The sequence below is a fragment of the Melospiza melodia genome, chromosome 5 (assembly GCF_035770615.1).
Source record: "Melospiza melodia melodia isolate bMelMel2 chromosome 5, bMelMel2.pri, whole genome shotgun sequence".
NCBI lineage: Eukaryota > Metazoa > Chordata > Aves > Passeriformes > Passerellidae > Melospiza > Melospiza melodia.
This window is the reverse complement of record NC_086198.1, coordinates 33,909,309-33,928,637: the sequence shown is the minus strand read 5'-3', so window position 1 is coordinate 33,928,637 and position 19,329 is coordinate 33,909,309. Positions and strand designations below refer to the sequence as shown.

Genomic DNA, 19,329 nt, shown 5'->3' with positions numbered 1-19,329 from the left:
TTCTTTGCCAGGAGCTCACTCCGCCGGGAAACCCTCTGCCAGGAGCCCCCTTTCCCAGGAGCCCCTCGGCCAGGAGCCCGTCTGGCGAGAGCCCTCTCCGCCGGGAGTCCCTCCGCGGGTCGGGCAGCGCAGCGCCTCTGCCCGGAGCCCCCACGGCCGGCAGCCCCCCCTCCGGCAGGATCCCCTCCGGCAGGATCCCCTCCGGCAGGATCCCCTCCTGCAGGATCCCCTCCGGCAGGATCCCCTCCTGCATGATCCCCTCCGGCAGGATCCCCTCCTGCAGGATCCCCTCCTGCATGATCCCCTCCGGCAGGATCCCCTCCGCTCCGCCGGCCGCGGGGCCGGGCCGGGCCGGGGCGGCACCGGGAGCTGCGGCGCTCGCCGTGTGCGCGTCTGGAGCTCCCCCCGCGCCGCGCCGCCCCCTCCGCGCCGCGCCGTGCCGTGCCGCGCCGTGCCCGGCCGCGCTGCCAGCAGCGGGGGAGGCAGCGTGCGGGCAGGGCGGGGGAACGGAGCGAGGGAGGAGGAAGAGGGGACGGCAGAGGCGAGGCCAGCCCGAGGAAATCCAGCGGCCCCGACATGAATTAGGCTGCCAGGGCAGGGAGGGCCCCCTCCCCCGCTGGCGGGTCCGCTCGGCGCCGGGGGAGCAGCGCCGCCCGCTCGCAGCAGCGCACGCACACACGGAGCGGAGCGGGGCCGGCAGGGCGGGCGGGAGGGCGGGGGGCCGGCAGATGAGGATGGCAATGTCTGTGATCCAAGCGTGCCGCAGCCTGGCGCTCTCAACATGGCTGCTGTCCTTTTGTTTCGTGCATCTGCTGTGCCTGGACTTCACCGTGGCCGAGAAGGAGGAGTGGTACACGGCCTTCGTCAACATCACCTACGCCGACCCGGCGGGCGGCGGCGCCGAGCTCCGCAGCGAGAAGAGCGAGTGCGGGCGCTACGGCGAGCAGTCGCCCAAGCAGGACGCCCGCGGGCAGGTGGCCCTGTCCGCCTCGCCCGCCGACCGCTACGCCTGCGACCCCGGCACCCGCTTCAACGCCCCGGCGCCGGGCAAGAGCTGGGTGGCCCTGATCCCGCGGGGAAACTGCACCTACAAGGACAAGATCCGCCACGCCGCCGCCCAGAACGCCTCCGCCGTCGTCATCTATAACGTGGGCTCCAGCAACGCCAACGAGACCATCACCATGCCGCACGCAGGTGAGCCGGGCTGTGCCGAGGGCACGGAGCCCTTCTTCCAGCCCGCTGTGCCCTCCCGCATCCCCGCGGTGCGAGCTGCTGCGGGAAGGTGTTCTCGCACCTCCTGACAGGGAGCGGGATGGGCTCTGGGCATCGCTGGGTGCCCATCGTGGGGTCATGTCATCGTGCTGCCATGGCAAAAGATGGATGTGCTGGTAATGTATCCGCCGGTGCATCCAGGAGGGATGATGGAAAGTTTGGGACGTGCAAAGTTTGGGTGTAGCGGAGGAATGGGCGCCGATCCCACCGTGGGGCACCGGTGTGTCCTGAGAGTCCTGAGAGTGGCAGGATCCAGTGTGGTTGAGATTTCGGGAGAGGAGAAGTAGCAGTGATGTGGTGCAGGCTCATCAAGAGGTGCGGTGAAGTAGCGAACGCGGTGTCCACAGCCGTGGCTGCAATGATGTGAAAGCTGTGAGATCAAGTAGAAATGCCAAGTACCTGATTTGGTGAGAACGTGAGATGTGTTGTCCAGGACTGAGATGGGGAGAGTGTTTCCTCTCCCAAGTGAATGTTCTGGTGGAGTTTGTGCTTGCAAAGTCAGCACATGGGTGCCAAGGTCCCAACATGTGCTTGTCAACTAAACCCAGTCAAAATCCAGGCATTCCAAATAACCTAAAGCCCTTTTGTGGGCTTATGCCCACAAAAACACCCCCACTGTTTCCGTACCAGTGCTTGATCTGAAATAACGTCCTAGAAACTGTTCACCAGATTTCTATTTAGGGACAGTGTTTTCTGCCAGGGATCAGTTGTCTCTTACACCAGCTGCCTATGCCATGGAGATAAGATGCCGCCTATTGCGAAATCTCAGTGTGCTTTCCATCCAGTAACTAATCGTGCCAGCTGTTTCATGCCAGCTGAGTCTTAGTAGAGTTGGAGTAAATAGAAATACAGAAATGCTGCAAAACAGGATGTTATTCTAATGACATGTTACATTTCCACAGTAAACTAGCTAGCTTGGATGTGCTGAAAAGCAATTTGTTGCCTAACCCTAGTGCTAGAACACTGCTGATGCAAAAGCAGAGATTTTGGAGCCTCTTGTGTCCAGCCTGTTTTGGAGATTAACCACTTGTATTGGGCAAATCAGTGTTTCTTTGGTAGGGTTGGTGGAAGATGGGGCTTTTTTGGTGTTTTCCTTTGGTTCTGTGAGACAGGCAACTCATAACCTCTTGAGCTTCCTAAAACTATGTTTTATAACCTGCCCACGGTTTAGCAGCTGTTCAGATTGTACTTCTTGCTACTTTAAGTGTCACTGATTATATACTAAGAAGTATAAAGTAGTAGGAGCTTGGCATACTTATGCACCCTCACAGTAAAGCTCAAGCTGTTTTAAAACTTAGGATGCAGCATAGTTTATTATTCTCTAGTAAGTTTCTCCAAAACTGCCAACATGCTGGATTAATTAATGGTTTGCCTGTTTTTAAAGTATGCACTAAGCTCCTTTCCCACACAAATGGTGTTTTATTAAGAAATGGTGGGAGTAAAAAACGTGTGTAACCTTTTAGAATGTTAGAGCTTTGGTTTGTTTTAAAGTCTGAGATGAAGTAGGAAAGGAAACTTTCTTGCTGCGAGTGGCCTCAGATTTAAAAAATATGAACATAGTATCAATTGTCCTGGGAGCAGCTTCTTCTGTGTCCTATGATTCCACAGGATTTGTCCTGAGAATCCTTTTCGAGTACTGAACTGATGCTCAGCAGTGGGTTTGAAGGTTCCATTGATCCTCCAAGGTTATTGACTTCAGCACCAGTGGCTGAAATAAAAATAAATGTTCAGAAATCAACCTAGACTTGTGGGATATGATCAGTACTTTGCTCATAGATTTGATGAATTTGTCTTCCTTCTAAGGATTTTTGTTCAGCGAGGTTGTATCGTGGTTGTTGGGCTTACCTTAGAGAAAGCCTATCCTCTGCACGTGGTCAGAACTAAAAGGAGTTTTAGGCCACAGGTCTGATGGAACAGAAGAAAAAACAATTATTCTTAGGTATTTAGCAATCTAGCAGGAATTCAGGACTTTCCCTCTGGTACCGCTGTTACTCTGGGACAGAGTGAATGGCCAGGCTGTGTAACATTGTGGCTCCTGTGAGTTTCTAACGTGGAGCCTTCGACATTTATTTGTTTGTTCCCAGTCTAGATGACAGCACAAGATTCAAGGGAAAAATGAATCAGTTTCTTGAGCAGCATCTGCAGTGCTCTGCCCACGCGAAATCCTGGAGTGAGGAGAAGAAAATTCCATCCTGGAAAATACTTGGAGGCTGAGAGAGAAGGGTGAAATATGACCTAAAGAGCAATTTTAAAGTCAAAAGAAATACGATGTTACTTCCTTATTATTTTCCATTTCTCTCTCACAGATTTTTTTTTTTTTTGAGGTTTCATAGAAGCTTACGATCTCTTCCTAAACAGAAAAGTGCATCCTGTTGCATAACAAAGTGGCTTCTGCCCTATGTTCTGGAGCTATGACATCTGCATTCACAGGGAAAGGGGAGCTCTGGGATTCTCCTGCTGGGATGTCCTTAGCTTGGATATCATCTGCTACAAATGGCATCTTTATTTTTATTGGCTTTATATGGCATAGGAGCTGTGAGTGTGACTTTGTTTGCATTTTCACTAAGTAGCTCCAACCAGAGAAGGAAAAAAAAAAGCATCTAGTATTTCTGAATGTCTATTTCAGGTGCTTTGCATTTCTTCTAGATCAACTTTCCTAGCAGGAAAGTACTCTGTTAATATATAGGATGTTCTTTTTTTCTCCAGAAGAAATCCATGGTGTTGGCTGGAGTTTCTCGCTGAAGTTTTTTCTTACTCAGACCAAATTAGCCGTTATCTAGGTTTGCATGAGGAGGGTATGGCCATCCCACTGCAGATTCACGTGTCCCTCCAACACGTGCTGCTCAACCTGGGAGCATTCAGCTCAATAGCAGTCTCTTCCTGTGTGCTCAGATTTTTGTTCCTTGATCAATGACTAGTCGTACCTTTTGCATATTTTAAGATGTGTTGGTAATAGGCTGGGCTTTGGCCAGAGTGGTGAAGTATTGATTCACTGAAGATTCCATTGATCCTCCAAGGTTATTGACTTCAAAAGCAGTTGGATTTCTGCTTTGGTTATCTGCAGCATTTACATACAGTGGCATTCATACAAGTGCTGTCTCCAGATCTCTGCAGTAGGAAGTGACACAGCACGGAGAAAATCTTCCTCAGGAACAAAAGTGCATCCACATCCACACTAACTGCTGACTGGTAGTCTGGAGCAACTCCTTTTGCTATTTAGTCCTTAGGAGAATGGCTTGCTTTTGAGAAAGCAGAGGTTTGTCCTAGTCCCATCGATATTTTGTCTTTAGAATGGTATATCTTAGAATATACCATTTAGTTATTGGAATATTGTGGCAGTTTATGGCTTAGTGTAGCTCACTGATTGATGCAGATATATTTCTGTGCTGCCTCCCTTCACATCACAGAGAATGGGAGCATTTTCAGCAGAAAGGGAGAGAAAACTAACTAGTTCAGTGTTGGCACTCTTAGGAGTCTTTTCCTGGTGAGAGAAGAGGACACTTTGTACTTTTCCCATGTAAGCAAGGGCCTAAAAGAGCCCGTTGTTGTGCAGCATTTGTCTGAAGGAGCTCCTGGTGCTTTGTTATGTGTTTCACTGAGTTTCCAGTGATGCCTGCCTCTGCACACCACCAGCCAGGCTGATGAAGGGTTAAGTCTTTATGAAGGGATAGCCCAACAGCTTCTCCACTTGCTGGTAATTCCTGCATAGCTAACCTACACAGGAACAGCAGTCACTTCAAGACAAGCCCCACTTCTGCCCTTTCAGCTGCATTTGAGTAGCAGTCACTTGATGACTCCTTTGGTGCAGGAGGGAGTGAACAATGCAATCATTGACTCATAGAAATCAGATATGGAAAAGACTGAGTAGTCCATGAAATCTGCCACCTTACCAATGCAGGGCTGCTTCCCACAGTGTTACATCCACTGCCATCACAGTGCTTTCTTGCAAAGGACAGGATTTTGTGCTGCTTCAGAAACAAACGCTGTCTGTGTAAGGAGAGCGGTTCTGAGGCAAGAGACACAAAGTGTACAAAGATGTTAATTAGGAATGCCATACCTTGCAGTGATATTAAATTCACATCACTTCCACAGAGGCACAGCAACTAAAGGAGAAGGCTAAAAGCCAGCTGTATCCATTGTACGTCACAGGGGAGTTATATGGCAGTTGTGAAGAAGAAAGAAGTGGCAAAATGTTTCACAGCTGGTTGTGTGCAGACAGGTTTTGCTGTGCTGTGTCTTTATTCTGCAGTGGGATGTGATCCCAGGCTTTGTTCATGGCCAGTGCTCTCCTCATTTCACTCCTCAGCATTTTAGTTTCTCTGGAACAGAAATCTGGGTGGTTCAGCCTCAGGTCAGGCACTGCACAGCTTGACTGGGTCCTGGATGTTGGTTAGCAGGGGTCAAGGATCCCTCAGAGTATCCTACCTTTCATTTGGATCTACTATCTCGTAATTCTCTTGAGAACTACAATTTCTCTTACCTGGAGAAGAAAACCCAAACCTCTTAGATGCAACCTTAACTTTAAAAATACACTGTATTAGATCTACCAGCTGTACATCTGCTATCTGATGCACTGGCCACATTAGTAGAGGTAATTCTTCAGCCAGATGAACATCTCTGAGTTGGGTTCTTACCAACTGCTGGGAACAATGTTTTTTAGTTCAAAAATGGATGGGGAAAGCACCTCTTCATTCACCAGTTCTAATGGACAGGTTGTGAATATTGTTTGCTTGTGAAACCTCAATACTATGCAGCTGTGTTTTACACGAGAGGCCTATCAAGGGCATTCTTTACTTTCTGTCTCCTCTTCAATAAATTATTTGAAATAAACCTTAGAAAACTGAACTGAGGAGAAATGAAGGAGACAATGAAAAAATTTAACTGTTTTACTGCTGTTCCACTGGCATACTCTATTCTGTGCTACTTAAAGATAATAGCTTTTAAAAATAATTGTTTGTTTCTTTTCCCTCTCAAGAGTGGCCAATAAATAATGTCAATAAACTGAAGTGCTTGTTTATTTGCCTCTGACAGTATAATCATAGTGATATTCAATTATACTGTCAGACCTGAGAGTCTGTCAGAGTTTTGGTCTTGAATTTGATGTGTTTAACTGTGTTTATATACAGGATAGTCCTGCTGTAAATTGGAAAGGTATTTTCAGTTTGAGGCAAAATTAGAAGGAAAAAAAGTTTTCTTTTTATTTCTCAAACCCCAGAAACAGAAATTGCTGCCATGTAACTCCATAGAGTTCTGGCTTGAGAATGTCTTGTATATTTCTTAAACACAGATAGAAACATTGCATATGCACAGGAATGCAGTTGGGGTACATGGAACAGGGTGGGTGGCAAATGCTCCCTTGTGCTTAATGAGACCTGGCTTTTTACAAATAATTTGTATTCTGTGGTGTTGTGAGCCTTTATCATGAGAGAGGACCTCAGCAGTGGGGTGCTCCCTAACCAAGCAGGTTTTTTGTATGGTTTTCTGCCAAGACAGCCCTGTGCTACTGACATATTTGTCTATGAGCCATCATCATTTGTCACTGAAATGGGTTTAATGATATAGGATTTTATTCTTCCTCATAATTTGTTTCAAATCTTAGCCTTCCTCCCTTCTTATGTGCTCTTTGCTTTGCTTCTTACTGTTCAAGTTTCTCCTTACAAGCCCTCTCTTTTTTGCAAGTCATTGTAAGAATATCTCACCACATCCATGTTATTATATTATTAAGGGAATTAGACATCACATTAATCTCTGGCTTCCAGCTTTATAAATCACACATCACTAAATTGTGCTCCTCTATTTGCAGTTTCATTTTGCAGTCCTTGCCCAAAACCAAATTTTTTTAGCATGGTCACTGTTATTTTTCATTGAATGTGCCTGACATTACACAGGCAGAGTATAGAGACCCTAGCAGGTAATTTCATCTTTAATTAACATATATACCTAGCCTTAAGATTGCTGTAAAATGTGTCAGCATTAGTAGAATCTGTGTTGTGGGTTGCCTGGGTTCAGACCCAGCACAGTAAGCTCTATGCTTTTGTTGTTTTGGTTAAATTGATTTGTGGAGCACTGGAGAAGCTTTTGCACCTCATTGTTATTCACATAGTGGCAGAACATTTCCAGATCCTCAGGATCAGATCTCTGGGTGTCTAACAAGTTTCACTAGAAAAGATTTATTGCATTTTCCAATTATGCAAGGGTTCTCCGCCGGTATCTGATAAAGATCTCTCCAGTTTTACATCCTGTGATGCTAGCTAAAATGTTCCTATTCTTCTTCCTTTTCCACTTTTCCATTTCAGTAGCTTCTGTTAGAAGACAGAAATAATTTCTGCCTTTTCTTTGCCCTTACAAAAACCCATGTCAGAGAATATTAAATCTTTGGCCATATTTCTAGTACATGTCTGTGTTTGTACTCAAAAATAAATCAGTCTTTAAAACAGGATGGTCTGATGCTGCAGACACATACATGATTGCCTCTTATACTTGCACAGAGATTGCTTTCCCCTCTTGTGCATTTTTAAGCTTTTATTATGAGTTTATTGTCTCCTAGTTTTACCTGACATTATCATGTTCCTTGATGGAGGCAGCTTTTGTGAGATTCTGTAATCTCTGTGCCTGGTCTCTCACTGCTCTTCATGTGTCCCTGTGTTTGAAGTACCATCTGCTTGTGCATCAAATCCATACCTTTACTAAAGACTTCATCAAAATTTCTTATACTGGAAAATGAGGAGCTGAGTAAAATGCATTTTGTCTTTTATAATGCTGTCTTTGCCTTGCATTATATTTCCTTCAATCCTGTACCCCTTTATTTTCTACCGAATGTTTTCTCTCCTTTGGTTTGTTGTGGTTTTTTACATTATCATCCCTGCTTCCAGTAAATCTTTTCCTTGGACTTCTCACCCTTTTTTTTTTTTTCTTGCCTTCCTTTATGCATTCTGCACCTGTTTTTCATCTCTACTATTTTGATTTTTTTTTCCTTTCTGCCTGCTCCTTCCCAGGTTGACAGAAGGAGCCAAAGGCTATTTGCTTTGCATAAGCACTGGCTGTAAGAGGAAGCAGAGCAGGATTATTAAAGCTCTTTTGGTGGCTTTTCCTTTGCAGCTGGCTCTGGGTTTAAGGAGAATCTGCTGTCAGGGTGGGCTCAGAGGAGTGGGACACCAGAAATCCTCAGAAGAGTGACAGGCATAGCACATTTGCTGCTGAACACCCCTGAGTCTTTTCCATTAATTCTTAAAAGATTAAGTTATGGTCTCCTTTCTTTCGTGCTTTTATGGAGGAAGATTTAGTTTCCCTGCACACTGGATGCTGGAAAAACTGATGGGAACTGTTTCTTATCACAACTGCTTTTCTTCTGTAGTGAAATGGATTTTCAACAGAAAACTGTTTTGGAAAGTTTTTGCTCTTTGGAAAAGTCTTACAGGTCTGGTTTGAATAAAAATTTTCTTTTAGTAAATATTTTGTGTGGCTGAATTTCAGTTTCAGAAGCAGTTTAGTTTCTCTTTTCCTTTTTTTGATGATATATTACATTTTAATCAGCTTCTGCCAGCTTTAGATACTAGCTCCCTTCCAGAGCACAGACCTGACTTTTTCCTGACTGGCTTTTCTCTGGTAATCTGTGCATGCATCTCATCATCATCATCATCATCATCATCATCATCAGTATTATTTGAAGGTACTGACCTGAGGTTTGCAGATTTCAGCACTGTGTTAGATACACATGGCAATGATACTCAGTGTGAGATTGCTCTCACAGAGCAGGGTGTAACAGGGATCTGTAGCTGCCCATGCAAGTGAAATAAATTCAGGCTTGTAGCATGAATTTCCTAAATGGTTGCCCATACCTTAATGTTATTTGCATGGGGCTTGATAGTCCCAAACCCTGGGGAAAATACCCCATTCTCTTTTCTCTACTGTATACCCAGGCAACCTTTTTCCCCCCATTTTTTTTCTCCTGTCCTGGTCTAATGATCAGAACTTACTGAGGTGCAAGGTATGAGAGCCCACAGACAATTTTTAAAACAAAAATATGACTGCATAACTATTTATTTCCAAAATTATGGCTTCTAATGGTTGTTAGTGCAATGAAATTTTTGATGCCAGAGAATTGGTGTTATCTGGTTTCTAAACATGCATGACATCACTTATTTCTGCAATAATTAAGATCTTCATTCCCATTAACTAATTTATGTAACCATCTTTCTGCTATCAGACTTACAGAAAATGACAAAGCAACACAGAATTTTAAGTGGAAAATATCTCCTATTGGGTACCTCGTACATTTGAAGTGTAGCATCTGTTCTTAGTTCTTGAGCAATGCTGTGTTGAATTAGCACAATGATTACTGTTGCCTTTCCATACTCTGGACACTCACCAGGATATTTTGGATATTTTTTGCCAATGCAAAGACAACTCTGCAAATTCCATCACAAAGCTGTTATCTTTGGCTCTCAGGAGCCAAATGTGGATTAGCCCACAAAACAGGAGCACTGTGCATATGTAAAGCAATAGTATCCTTGTAGTAATGACAGCAGGGAGGCAATTTTGATGGGATCTTATCTGGACTAATACAGCAGCTCCTAAAATCTCTTCCTTGCAAATGAGACCAATACTTAAAAACCACTTCTCACATTAGTAAGCTAGTCATTTGGCTATCATCAGAATTGCTATATCAGAATTTGGCTATTGAATTGGAGCCCATCCATCAGTGAATTATTGCAGGTTTGATTAATTTATAAATAAACCTGATGTCCATGCTGCTATCCAACAGTTCTCTCCATTGGTTGGCAAGAGTTTCAGGAGCTGAGAATGCATGAAGGCTTTATTCATAAAGTGCACGATATTCAGTCAACTTAAAAAAAAGTAATTCCAATTTCATTTTGGTTTCCATCTTTAATAATGGCAATGTCCCTGTCACTGAAATGGGTAACATTCATAGCATGTAAGCACCTCCAGGCTCTGGCAGTGAAGAGACTGGACCTTTTATTTCAGAAAGGATGCTGCTCTGTGCAGACTTGGTAGCATGAAAACTGAAAGAGTGTATTAAGTTTTCAATAGGTCGGTGAATTTTAGGTCCACTTTTATAGCTACTTTGAAGAAGCACACTGGAATGTGACTGGAATGACTGGAAAAGTCACAGGAAGTTCATAGGAAAGAAAAACTTCTTTCACTATTTAAGGGTCTCCAAAGTTCCCATTTAATTTAATTACATTTTGCATGTTATGAAAAGAATTCCAGTAACTGTCCTGTAAATCCCAGCTCCCAAATATTTCCTTTAGAAAAAGCATCCTGAGATTGCTGATTTCCACAAATGCACTTACCACCGATGCCACTGATTTGTAACCTCACTTCTGAAACCCTAGCCATGCTGAAGTCAATGGCAAAGCTCCCTAAGGATTTAATTGCCAAATAGTTAAATCAGGAAAATGAATACCTGAACTCGTTATATCTAGTTAAATCAGAAAAATGAATAACTGAGCTCATTATATCTTCTGCTGCCCTCTTAATATTTAACACTTTGTCAAGTGCAGAAGAGCCACCAAGAACCATAATAGCAGGCTTTCAGCAGCATTGGCAATGAAGCATCAGCAGTCAGCATTTCATATGAATTGTACACATCTGTTGGATTCGAGCAGAACATCAGACAGCACCAGAGCTTCATTAAGATAATTCTGTAATTGCATAAAATGATGGGTCAGCCTGTGAGTGCCTTGGGCCTGTAAATATCAGCATTCAACAAAGGGTCCATCTGGCCTCAAGTGAATGTATAAAGTGTGTAGCCATTGTTACATTTATGATAGTGGAAGAAGTTAATTTTCTTGCCTTTTGAAGAGCTTGAGAATAACAGGTCCTGTCTTATGTGTATTTCTGACAGTGGGCTTCAAAACATCATTTTTTCTGAAATCTCCTGAGAGCTAAAATTTGGTTCCTGCAGGGCTTATGGCTTTTGTGTGAAGTGAGAGGAATTGGGTGCTGTTAGAGCTGTGTTAGGAAGGGGCTGAGAGGCTTGGTGTGCAGGATGCACATCCCTGCTAGCCTGTCTCCAAGAGCAGGCACAGAGGATGCTGCCTGACCAAAGCCACAGCTGAGATAAAATCCCCAGAATCTCGAGCAGGTACTGGCTGGATGCACTGCAAAAATACCTGCTCTAAATTTGGAGAGACAGAGAGAGCAATGTGGCTTTCACACCTTTCTTCACTAGCTGGTACACTAAGGAGGAATGGCAATGATGACAGCCTCATCACAAGGGGAGTGCTTCCGTGGTGGTTGTTAGGAGAATGCTCAAAATTAGCATTCACTGTCTCCATGAAGGATGGGATCTGTGCTGTATGCCATCCATCTAGGTACCACATGGATGTGGACAGTTGTCATAGAAATGGCTACAGAGACAGTGCCTATCCACATAAAGCCTAGCAGAGGTCACTTCTAAACTGCTCCTAACATCTGACCAAGTTAAGATGCCATTTATTTAATATGGGCTGAATTTGTTCCAGACTGAGGTTTATTAGTTATGAGATCTTGAAATACATGGCTGGTTGGTGATCTTTTTTTCATAATTTTTCTAGAAATACCATTCTGCTGAAGAGAGCACAGTGTAGGCAATACCACATGGTGGTTTCAGTGCCTTCCTCCTGACGTGCATATTGTGTTTTGAGTGATGCCATTCTGTTTTGAGAGCCTGTGGGATTTTCAAAACCACCATGTTAATCTCATTTGGGTTCTCTAACATACTTCAGATCACTCTCTCTTTTTCAGAGCCTGATTGCAAGGTGCTGAATGATGTTTTGTGGTGCAAATGGGCTGTTTTCATGTTTTCACTGTACCATCATTTTGGAACTCTTTAACTGTTTAACCTCTCTGTAAGCCTTCAGCGTGCCATATTGCAGTGAAATTCTCTGCTAATCAAGGTTGTTGCTAATGAGAGAATCGCTGTCTCTCATTCAGCAGAGGCACTGCTGTATCCTGAAGACATCCTGCCTTTTGATCTCCTTGATCCAGATTAATTGTGGGAGGCTAAATCCAGACAGAAATATCAAATGCACAGGAGTGCTTAACAGAAATGTTACAATTACACACAAGCAGGAGAAATCAAAGGAGGGATCCAGGGAGGTGATGAAGCATGGAAATAACAGGGTAGCTGAAGTTCATGGTTTCAGCTTGCAGTTCTGATCTGCTCGTCCATAGACACTGAGTCATCAGAGGCAGGAAAGTAAAGAAGGAGAGAGAACATAAGCTGTCATACAAGAACCAAGGTAAAAAAAATTACCTGCCTTTCACATCCTCAAACTCACGGGCTGAATTTGTCTCTGATGCAATCCAAAGACAGAAATGCATGAGCAACGCCAATATTACCAGCAGAGGAAAATTTTCAATAGTTATGACTGGCGTTCCTCCCTGGGAGCCAGTGTGTGTTATGTTTGTTGTTGGATTTTGTTAGGGTTTTTTTGGGGTTTTTTGTTTGTTTTGGTTTGGGTTTTTTTGTTTTTTTTTTTTTTTTTTTTCTTTGGTTTGCTTTGGTTTGGTTTGGTTTGCTTTGGTTTGGTTTGGTTTTTTTAAGGGGAGAGGAAACAGGCATGTGAAATAGCATGTAAGTATCTGAAACTGCATGATACAAGATCTGAGTTCAATATTCAGGGGATAACTAGAAGCTACCATTGAAGATTGGCTTAAAGCAAACCTTGCTTTGGAATCAACTTAAGTACATCCCTTGGCATCTTTAGCTCTTTCTTGTCTACTAAAGCTTGCACATTTGGGGCAAGATTTAGTTTCTGAACATCTTCAGTCTGAAATGTTTCATATAAAGCTCTTGTTTCAAGTCATTTAAATAGCTATGAAATTCACATTCATACTCTGAACCTTCTGGCTGCAGTGCATGTTCAGATAATGACATTTCGGTAGGGAAATATAGCCTTTGCCTTATCTATTGCAGATAGATCCAGCATGGAAAACTCTTATAATCAGCAGGTACTGTAAAAAGATCTGCATGGGTATTCATTTGTGACTTAAAAAGAAAGAATCTAATTAGGAATGTACTGTGGTATCAGCATTATGTTAAGTGCTTTTGTTTTCATCATCCTCAAAGCATGCCTAAATCTCAGAGAGAAATGGGGAAAACCATATAATCAACCATACAAAATCAGTCACAGCTGTACAAAATGTAGTATGGGCAAAAACATACCTTTTGGTGAAGCCTGAAAATGCTGACAGGTAACTCTGACAAAAGCTTTGTTTTATAGATGTGAACACGTGGAACACACACCGAGCATCAGCAGAGCATTGTGAATTTGCCTGAGAAGCATGTGCTTAGATAGAGGAATGTATTTCTGACTGAAGAGGAATTTAGTTCTGAATTTATTTCTGCATTGCCATGTTCTTGTCAAAGTACAGAGGATGGACTCTGCCTGTTTAAACAGATTTGGGCCCATTTGTGCATATCACTCCCATGTAGGCGTAAATGTCTTTATTTAGGGGTAGATGGCATGAATCTTTTGCCTGTGGGCACAGATGTGTCTGTGTGTTTTTATTCACATTCATGTATCTCATAAAATGCTAACCTCCTCCAGGGAGGCCAGCTACAGCAGGTAACCCACACCTGGTATCAAACTCACAGAGGGGCAAGGATGTAGGGATCCCATGTCATTATTTGGCCAAGAATGATCTGCATAGACAAAACCAGCCCTATGTTTGATCTGCACGTGGCATGGTGGTGGCACTTTTGCTGGTTTGCTTTGCAATTCGTTTCAATTGCAGTTCTGCAGGACATGGGGAAAAACAAAAAACTAGAGCTATTAAAAAAGTTAGAAAGTTCTAAGAAACCCCTCTTCTGTGTGCTTCTCTGATTCGGGGGGGATTCAGGAGAGAGGTAGGGAAAACAAATTGTCTCAGCCAACCTGAGTCCTTAACCTTTCAGGTATCATAACGCAAATAAAATGTGTTGTTCTGAAATGTGAGTAAAATGTGTTGTTTTGAAATGTAAATGGAATGTTTGACACAGACAACTCATAATGCAATCCTGCAGCTTGTACATGCACAGGTGTAACAGAGTGGGGACAGGAATTTGCCTTCTATTTGTCAGCTTTTCAGAATGCTGAAAGCAAGAGATTCCATCTGGAGAAGAGTTTCTAAATTTCTGAGATAAAAAGGAGATTAATGTTGTTCCTGTATTGTTCCAACTGCTTAATCAGAAATGAGTCAGAGAGTGATCTCCGTGTTCTTCTCCGTCTGGATATGTGTAGTCCCATATTTCAGATCTGAAATTAAAAATCCTGTTAGGAGTGTTCAGATCCTTAGGTAAAAACTTTAACTAAAGAGACAAGGTTCCTTGTAGGAAAATGAGAGATCAGTTTTACAGTGCAGGCCCTCATGCTGAAAATACCCATGCAGGCATGTACTGGATGTAATTAACTTGTTTATCTATTTATAGTTTACTCAGGGTGTGTTTGTGCCCAGATGGTGCTCCTTAAATTTCACTGGGCTGTGTGTATGAGCAGCAGATCACACTAAAGATCACAGTGCAGAACAGGAGGCCAGGTAGCAAACAAATATACTTAATTAAATAGACATTCGCAATTAATTAATACAATACTTATGACTTTTTTATGGTGCCTCTCTGCAAGAAGGATTTGTAACTTTCAAAATTGCTAGTAATTACTGTCTTGTTTTTGTTTTGGATAGTTTTCTTTCCAAGGATAAATAAATAACACTCAGTTTTGAGAATGGAGAAATATCCAAAAAGGGTGGAGTAGCCAAACCTTACAGTGTGCCAGGAGTGGATTCCAACCTACTACTGGATTATTCCTATCCCTACAGCACCTTCCTTCTCCAAGCTTCCTGTTTGATAGTTTGGGTTCCATATGTTCACTCTTTTCATATGCTTGAGCTCCTACCTACCACCAAGACTGATTTGCTTTCTTTTCCAGCAAGACTGAAATTTTCCTCCATTTTCAACTGAGGTCTATTTGTATTCACTTCTTTCATAAGGTACTCTTGTAATTATTTAATTTTTAAAATGTTATCATTTTCATATACATTCTGAAATTCTGCTTTAATCTACCAATTAGTTGTTTTGTAAATTAAGGAAAAAAAAAAAAAAAAAAAAAAAAAAGAAGAAAAACGTGCCTGTAAAGGGAAATAATCCAGGCAATGACATTAAACATGCTTACACCAAACTGTAGTTGGACCAAATGTCTTTCCCCATGTTCCTCCTGTCCTACTGAAATGATAGATTTCATGTTAAATACAATATTTGAATAAAACAGATTTTTGGGGGGTTTTTTAACATCCCCAGCCACTGAAAGTTGTTTGATCCGCTGATGCCCTGATCCTTGTACAATGTATCTGGTACAGGTTGTAAGTACAGGAGGTTTTTGGTCTGGTTTTGTTTTGTTTTTCTCTGCAGCATGTGTCAGGAAACTGGCTTCCCTTGTTCTGTTTGTTACTTTAAAAGCATTTGAAAATACAAGTGCAATGATTTAATTGAGCTCAGTGATTGCCAAGTATTTTCTGTGACTTTTAACAGGTTCAATTACTAGATTGGGATCACATCAAAGGAACTGCAGTATTATTAGCATTACAAATCTGCTTCCTGATCCGAACTACTCAGCACATTGAGTTTAAGGAGGGGAGATTAATGTATTTCTGTAAAATGAGTGAAACCACCTCAAGTTCCAAAACAGCCTCCTGTGTACTCTATAAAAGTTCCCGCTGTAAAGAGCCAGGTTCTGTGAGGTACTGATTGTCAATTTTAAGCTAATGTTTCTAGCTTTGGAGGCTCTACAAAAAAAAAAGGAGAAAAGCAGTGAATGTGGGAATAGTTCCCCATTCTCTCCTGTTCTCTTCCTTCCTTGTCCTCCTTCAGGCTGCTTGGTTCCCACTCCCAAACTGCTGTTTGCTTCCCTTTTATCTCTTCCAAAATGACTTGGGCTTCAAGAAGACTTTTTTAAGGTTAAAGAAGAAACTAGTCTTGTTTTTTTTTTATGGACCCTATCAGACCTGATTCACCCTGCAGTCCCCTAGTTCCATGCTGGCCTCGCTGAAGGCTTGGTGCATGGCAGGGATGTGTTGGGAATGGCAGCCCATAACTCTGTAAAATGCCCTTGTTCCCCAAGAGCAGAGCATATGGATTAAGTCTCATGTTGAGCATCAAGTGCAGCTGTTTTTATTACACTGTCTGCAAAACAGAGCAAGTAGTGTGCAGGCAAAGCTCAAAAGCCCCTTAGCAGCTTCCTAATCTGAGATCAGTTGGGAAAGGATTCTCATCCCTGGATTCAACTTCCAGGGGAAGGCCCTGCACCTAAATCCTTTGTGCACTGAAATGTTGTTTGAGATGGTTTGGGCTGCAGAAAACCTTGGATGCCTTTGTTAGAGGAGCAAGGGTCTGGAATTGGTGTGAATACCTTACATGTGGAATGGGACTGTCGGTGTAATGTGTGTGCCCCAGCTTTCCAGCCTCACACTGCTGACACAGTCCTTTCCTGTCACACGTCCTTAGGCTGTTCATACTGTTGTTTGCCAGCATTTCTGTCACATCAGCTGCAGCTTCCCGCTCTCCAGGTCTTGGCATGCCCTGTGTGTTGGCTGGCTCAATGATATTCCCTGCTCCTGCAGAGCCATCTCTTCCTCTAGCTACCATATCCTTGATGACTCCTATCCCATTAGCAGTTCACCCCCACTTTGCCTCTTTCCTCTCTCTTTGGACTGTGATTTCAAGTCATGTCACAGCCACACTGTTCCAGGGCATGCATTTTCCCTTCCTTAGCCATGTGCTTGCCTGGTCATGTTTAATTAGTGGTTTTCCTAAGGGTAATCTCTGGTCTTCTTGCACAGTTTCAGTAACCACATCTTCTTGAAACTGCTTTAGTATTCTGTCATGTAGTGGAACTAAATATAGAATGTCCATCTTCCTTTTGAAAATGTTGTGAGGGGCAGGGAAGATGCTCAAAGAAAGACAGCTGAGGTCAGGGAAGAACAGTTACTTACACTGGGAAATCTGTGACTGCGTGTTGGGTAACTCTGCCTGTGGCTTCCTGGTGGTGGGGAGGATGTTCATAATTCCCAAGAGCACACACAAAGTTCACGCTCATCCTTCATGTGACTGCTGAATGACTGGTCATCTCATGTCAGATGTGAAGGAGCTAGAAGTGCAACTCTTCTCAAGGAAGCTTTTCTCATCAAGGCTAAGAGCAGCATCTTTCTCTCTATGCATCTCCCTTCTGTGCTTTATGACTTCAATAAAAAATTAGAAACAGGCTTTTTCTACATTTCTTTTGTGTACATATTGACCTACTTGGCCACTGTAGCTTCAAAGAGCCATTATGCTTTCCTGCTCTACCCTCCTATAGTCACAAGCCTCTCAGATCATCAGATGCTCTCCAGACCTAAGAGCAGAAACTGAACAATGCAAATCATGTCAAGGTTGTGAACAGCCTGAAACTCACAGTCCAGTTTAGTTGTAACCTGGAGTTGTTGCTTTCTCCTCTGCAAAGACACAAACAGGTGTAGTTCAGTCTTTAAAATCAAGGTAGATCTTGTTTTATGGAGTTGTAGTTCATGAGTACCCAGCTGCACATCTCTCAATGACAATGAATTAGTTAATTGAATTAATTCATTTTTTATCTGTATTACACTATCTAGGCTGTGGACAGCATCTTCTCCTTATTATTTTTCACTTCTCTGTGTTTTCTTGTGCCTTGACAGAACTGAAATTAAATCCTTGCAAACAAATAGGATCTCAAACCTAAAGTAGTTATGCAACTTCGAATATGATTTCTTTGAATTAGACTTGGTGAATAAACCTGTCTGTGGTAAGGATTCTGGACTTTTTTTAATCCTGTGTTGTCTCCTTATCACAGATGTATTTTAATTCATTAATAGTTAATTATTTGTAGCAAACTGGCAAAGGTAGAGATTGTAGCATTTGAGAGATAAAATGTGAAGGGATTAATTGATTCCAGTAAGAATGGGAAAGCATTTTTCCCAGCACATGGGAAAAAAACCTTTTATATGAAAAGGTTTTTATTCTGTTTTGTAGATGGAGATTTTGGAGATGGAATATGCTAAAAATGGAACTTAATATGTTTCCACATCTCATTTGAACAGTCGTCAAGCAAAGCCGGTCTGTGTGGCATCAGAGTATTTGGTCACAGTACTGCATCAGCATGGATTGTCATTTCTTTGGCTGTTTGGGTCTCCCAGAGTACAGTACATACTTCACCTTTAAAATGACTACTACTTTGCATTTAAGAAGGGGCCTTTTATATTAGGAAAGCTTACACAAAGGTCTGTGATGGACAACAGACAATAGCAGCAGCCTTCATTAAATATTGCTTTTAATACATTGCTTTTAATACAATGCATGTGACAGAGTGGGATCAGATGCCTCTTCGGGCAGTGAAGATGGATGAGGAGTAAAAAAGCTGGCACTAGAGTCCAGTATCAGTATAGGTTTATTGTGAGGCTCTCCATCAGCAGCTGGAAAGCAATGTTAGGAAAAAAAACATATTATCACAGAACCTTGTTAGGGAGCACATAGTCAGTCTGCAATTATTTTATGTTACTGCAAGAAAAATGCATTCTTTGTGTCTCTAGAAGAAAAACAATTAGTTACCACATTAGTATCAAAGAGACAAGCATAATTAAATGGCTTTCTGTGTTTTTATTCTGCTTTCAGCATTAGTTTTCTGAGTGCCATATGTATTGAAGTTATCATTTACAGCTCTGGTATCTCCTTGTCAGAGAGCAGTTCATGGCTCAAGCCAGTTATTTATTTTGTTTGTTTAAACTTACTGAGGAGTGCAGCTGACTGTCCAGTACACAGTAGAAAAGGAAAGCTGATGGTCTGGAGTCGCCGAAATAAAATTTGTGCTAAGTATTTGCTACAAGTATTTTAGGTGGCATTTTAATCAATATTTTGAAAAGAAGCACCTATTCATTCCCTAGACCTGTGGAATGAAGTTCTGCTCTGTGTGTGCAGATGTTAACTTCGGTGTGATCAGTACACAGTGACAAATCAGTGCTGAGCTTCCTCCCACAAGCCTGCTCAAGGAATACCACCTGGAAAACAGA

The 19,329-nt window shown here is 42.7% G+C and overlaps 1 protein-coding gene across 1 annotated transcript in view; it reads left to right on the top strand.

The window, feature by feature from the left end:
- The first annotated feature begins 718 nt into the window (after positions 1-718).
- Positions 719-19,329, top strand: part of RNF150 (ring finger protein 150) — a 72,256-nt gene continuing 53,645 nt past the window's right edge. Inside the window, exon 1 of the mRNA XM_063156979.1 lies at positions 719-1,194. Coding sequence (XP_063013049.1) covers positions 729-1,194 — 466 coding nt within the window. The 5' untranslated portion in view covers positions 719-728. The remainder of the gene's footprint in view (positions 1,195-19,329) is intronic.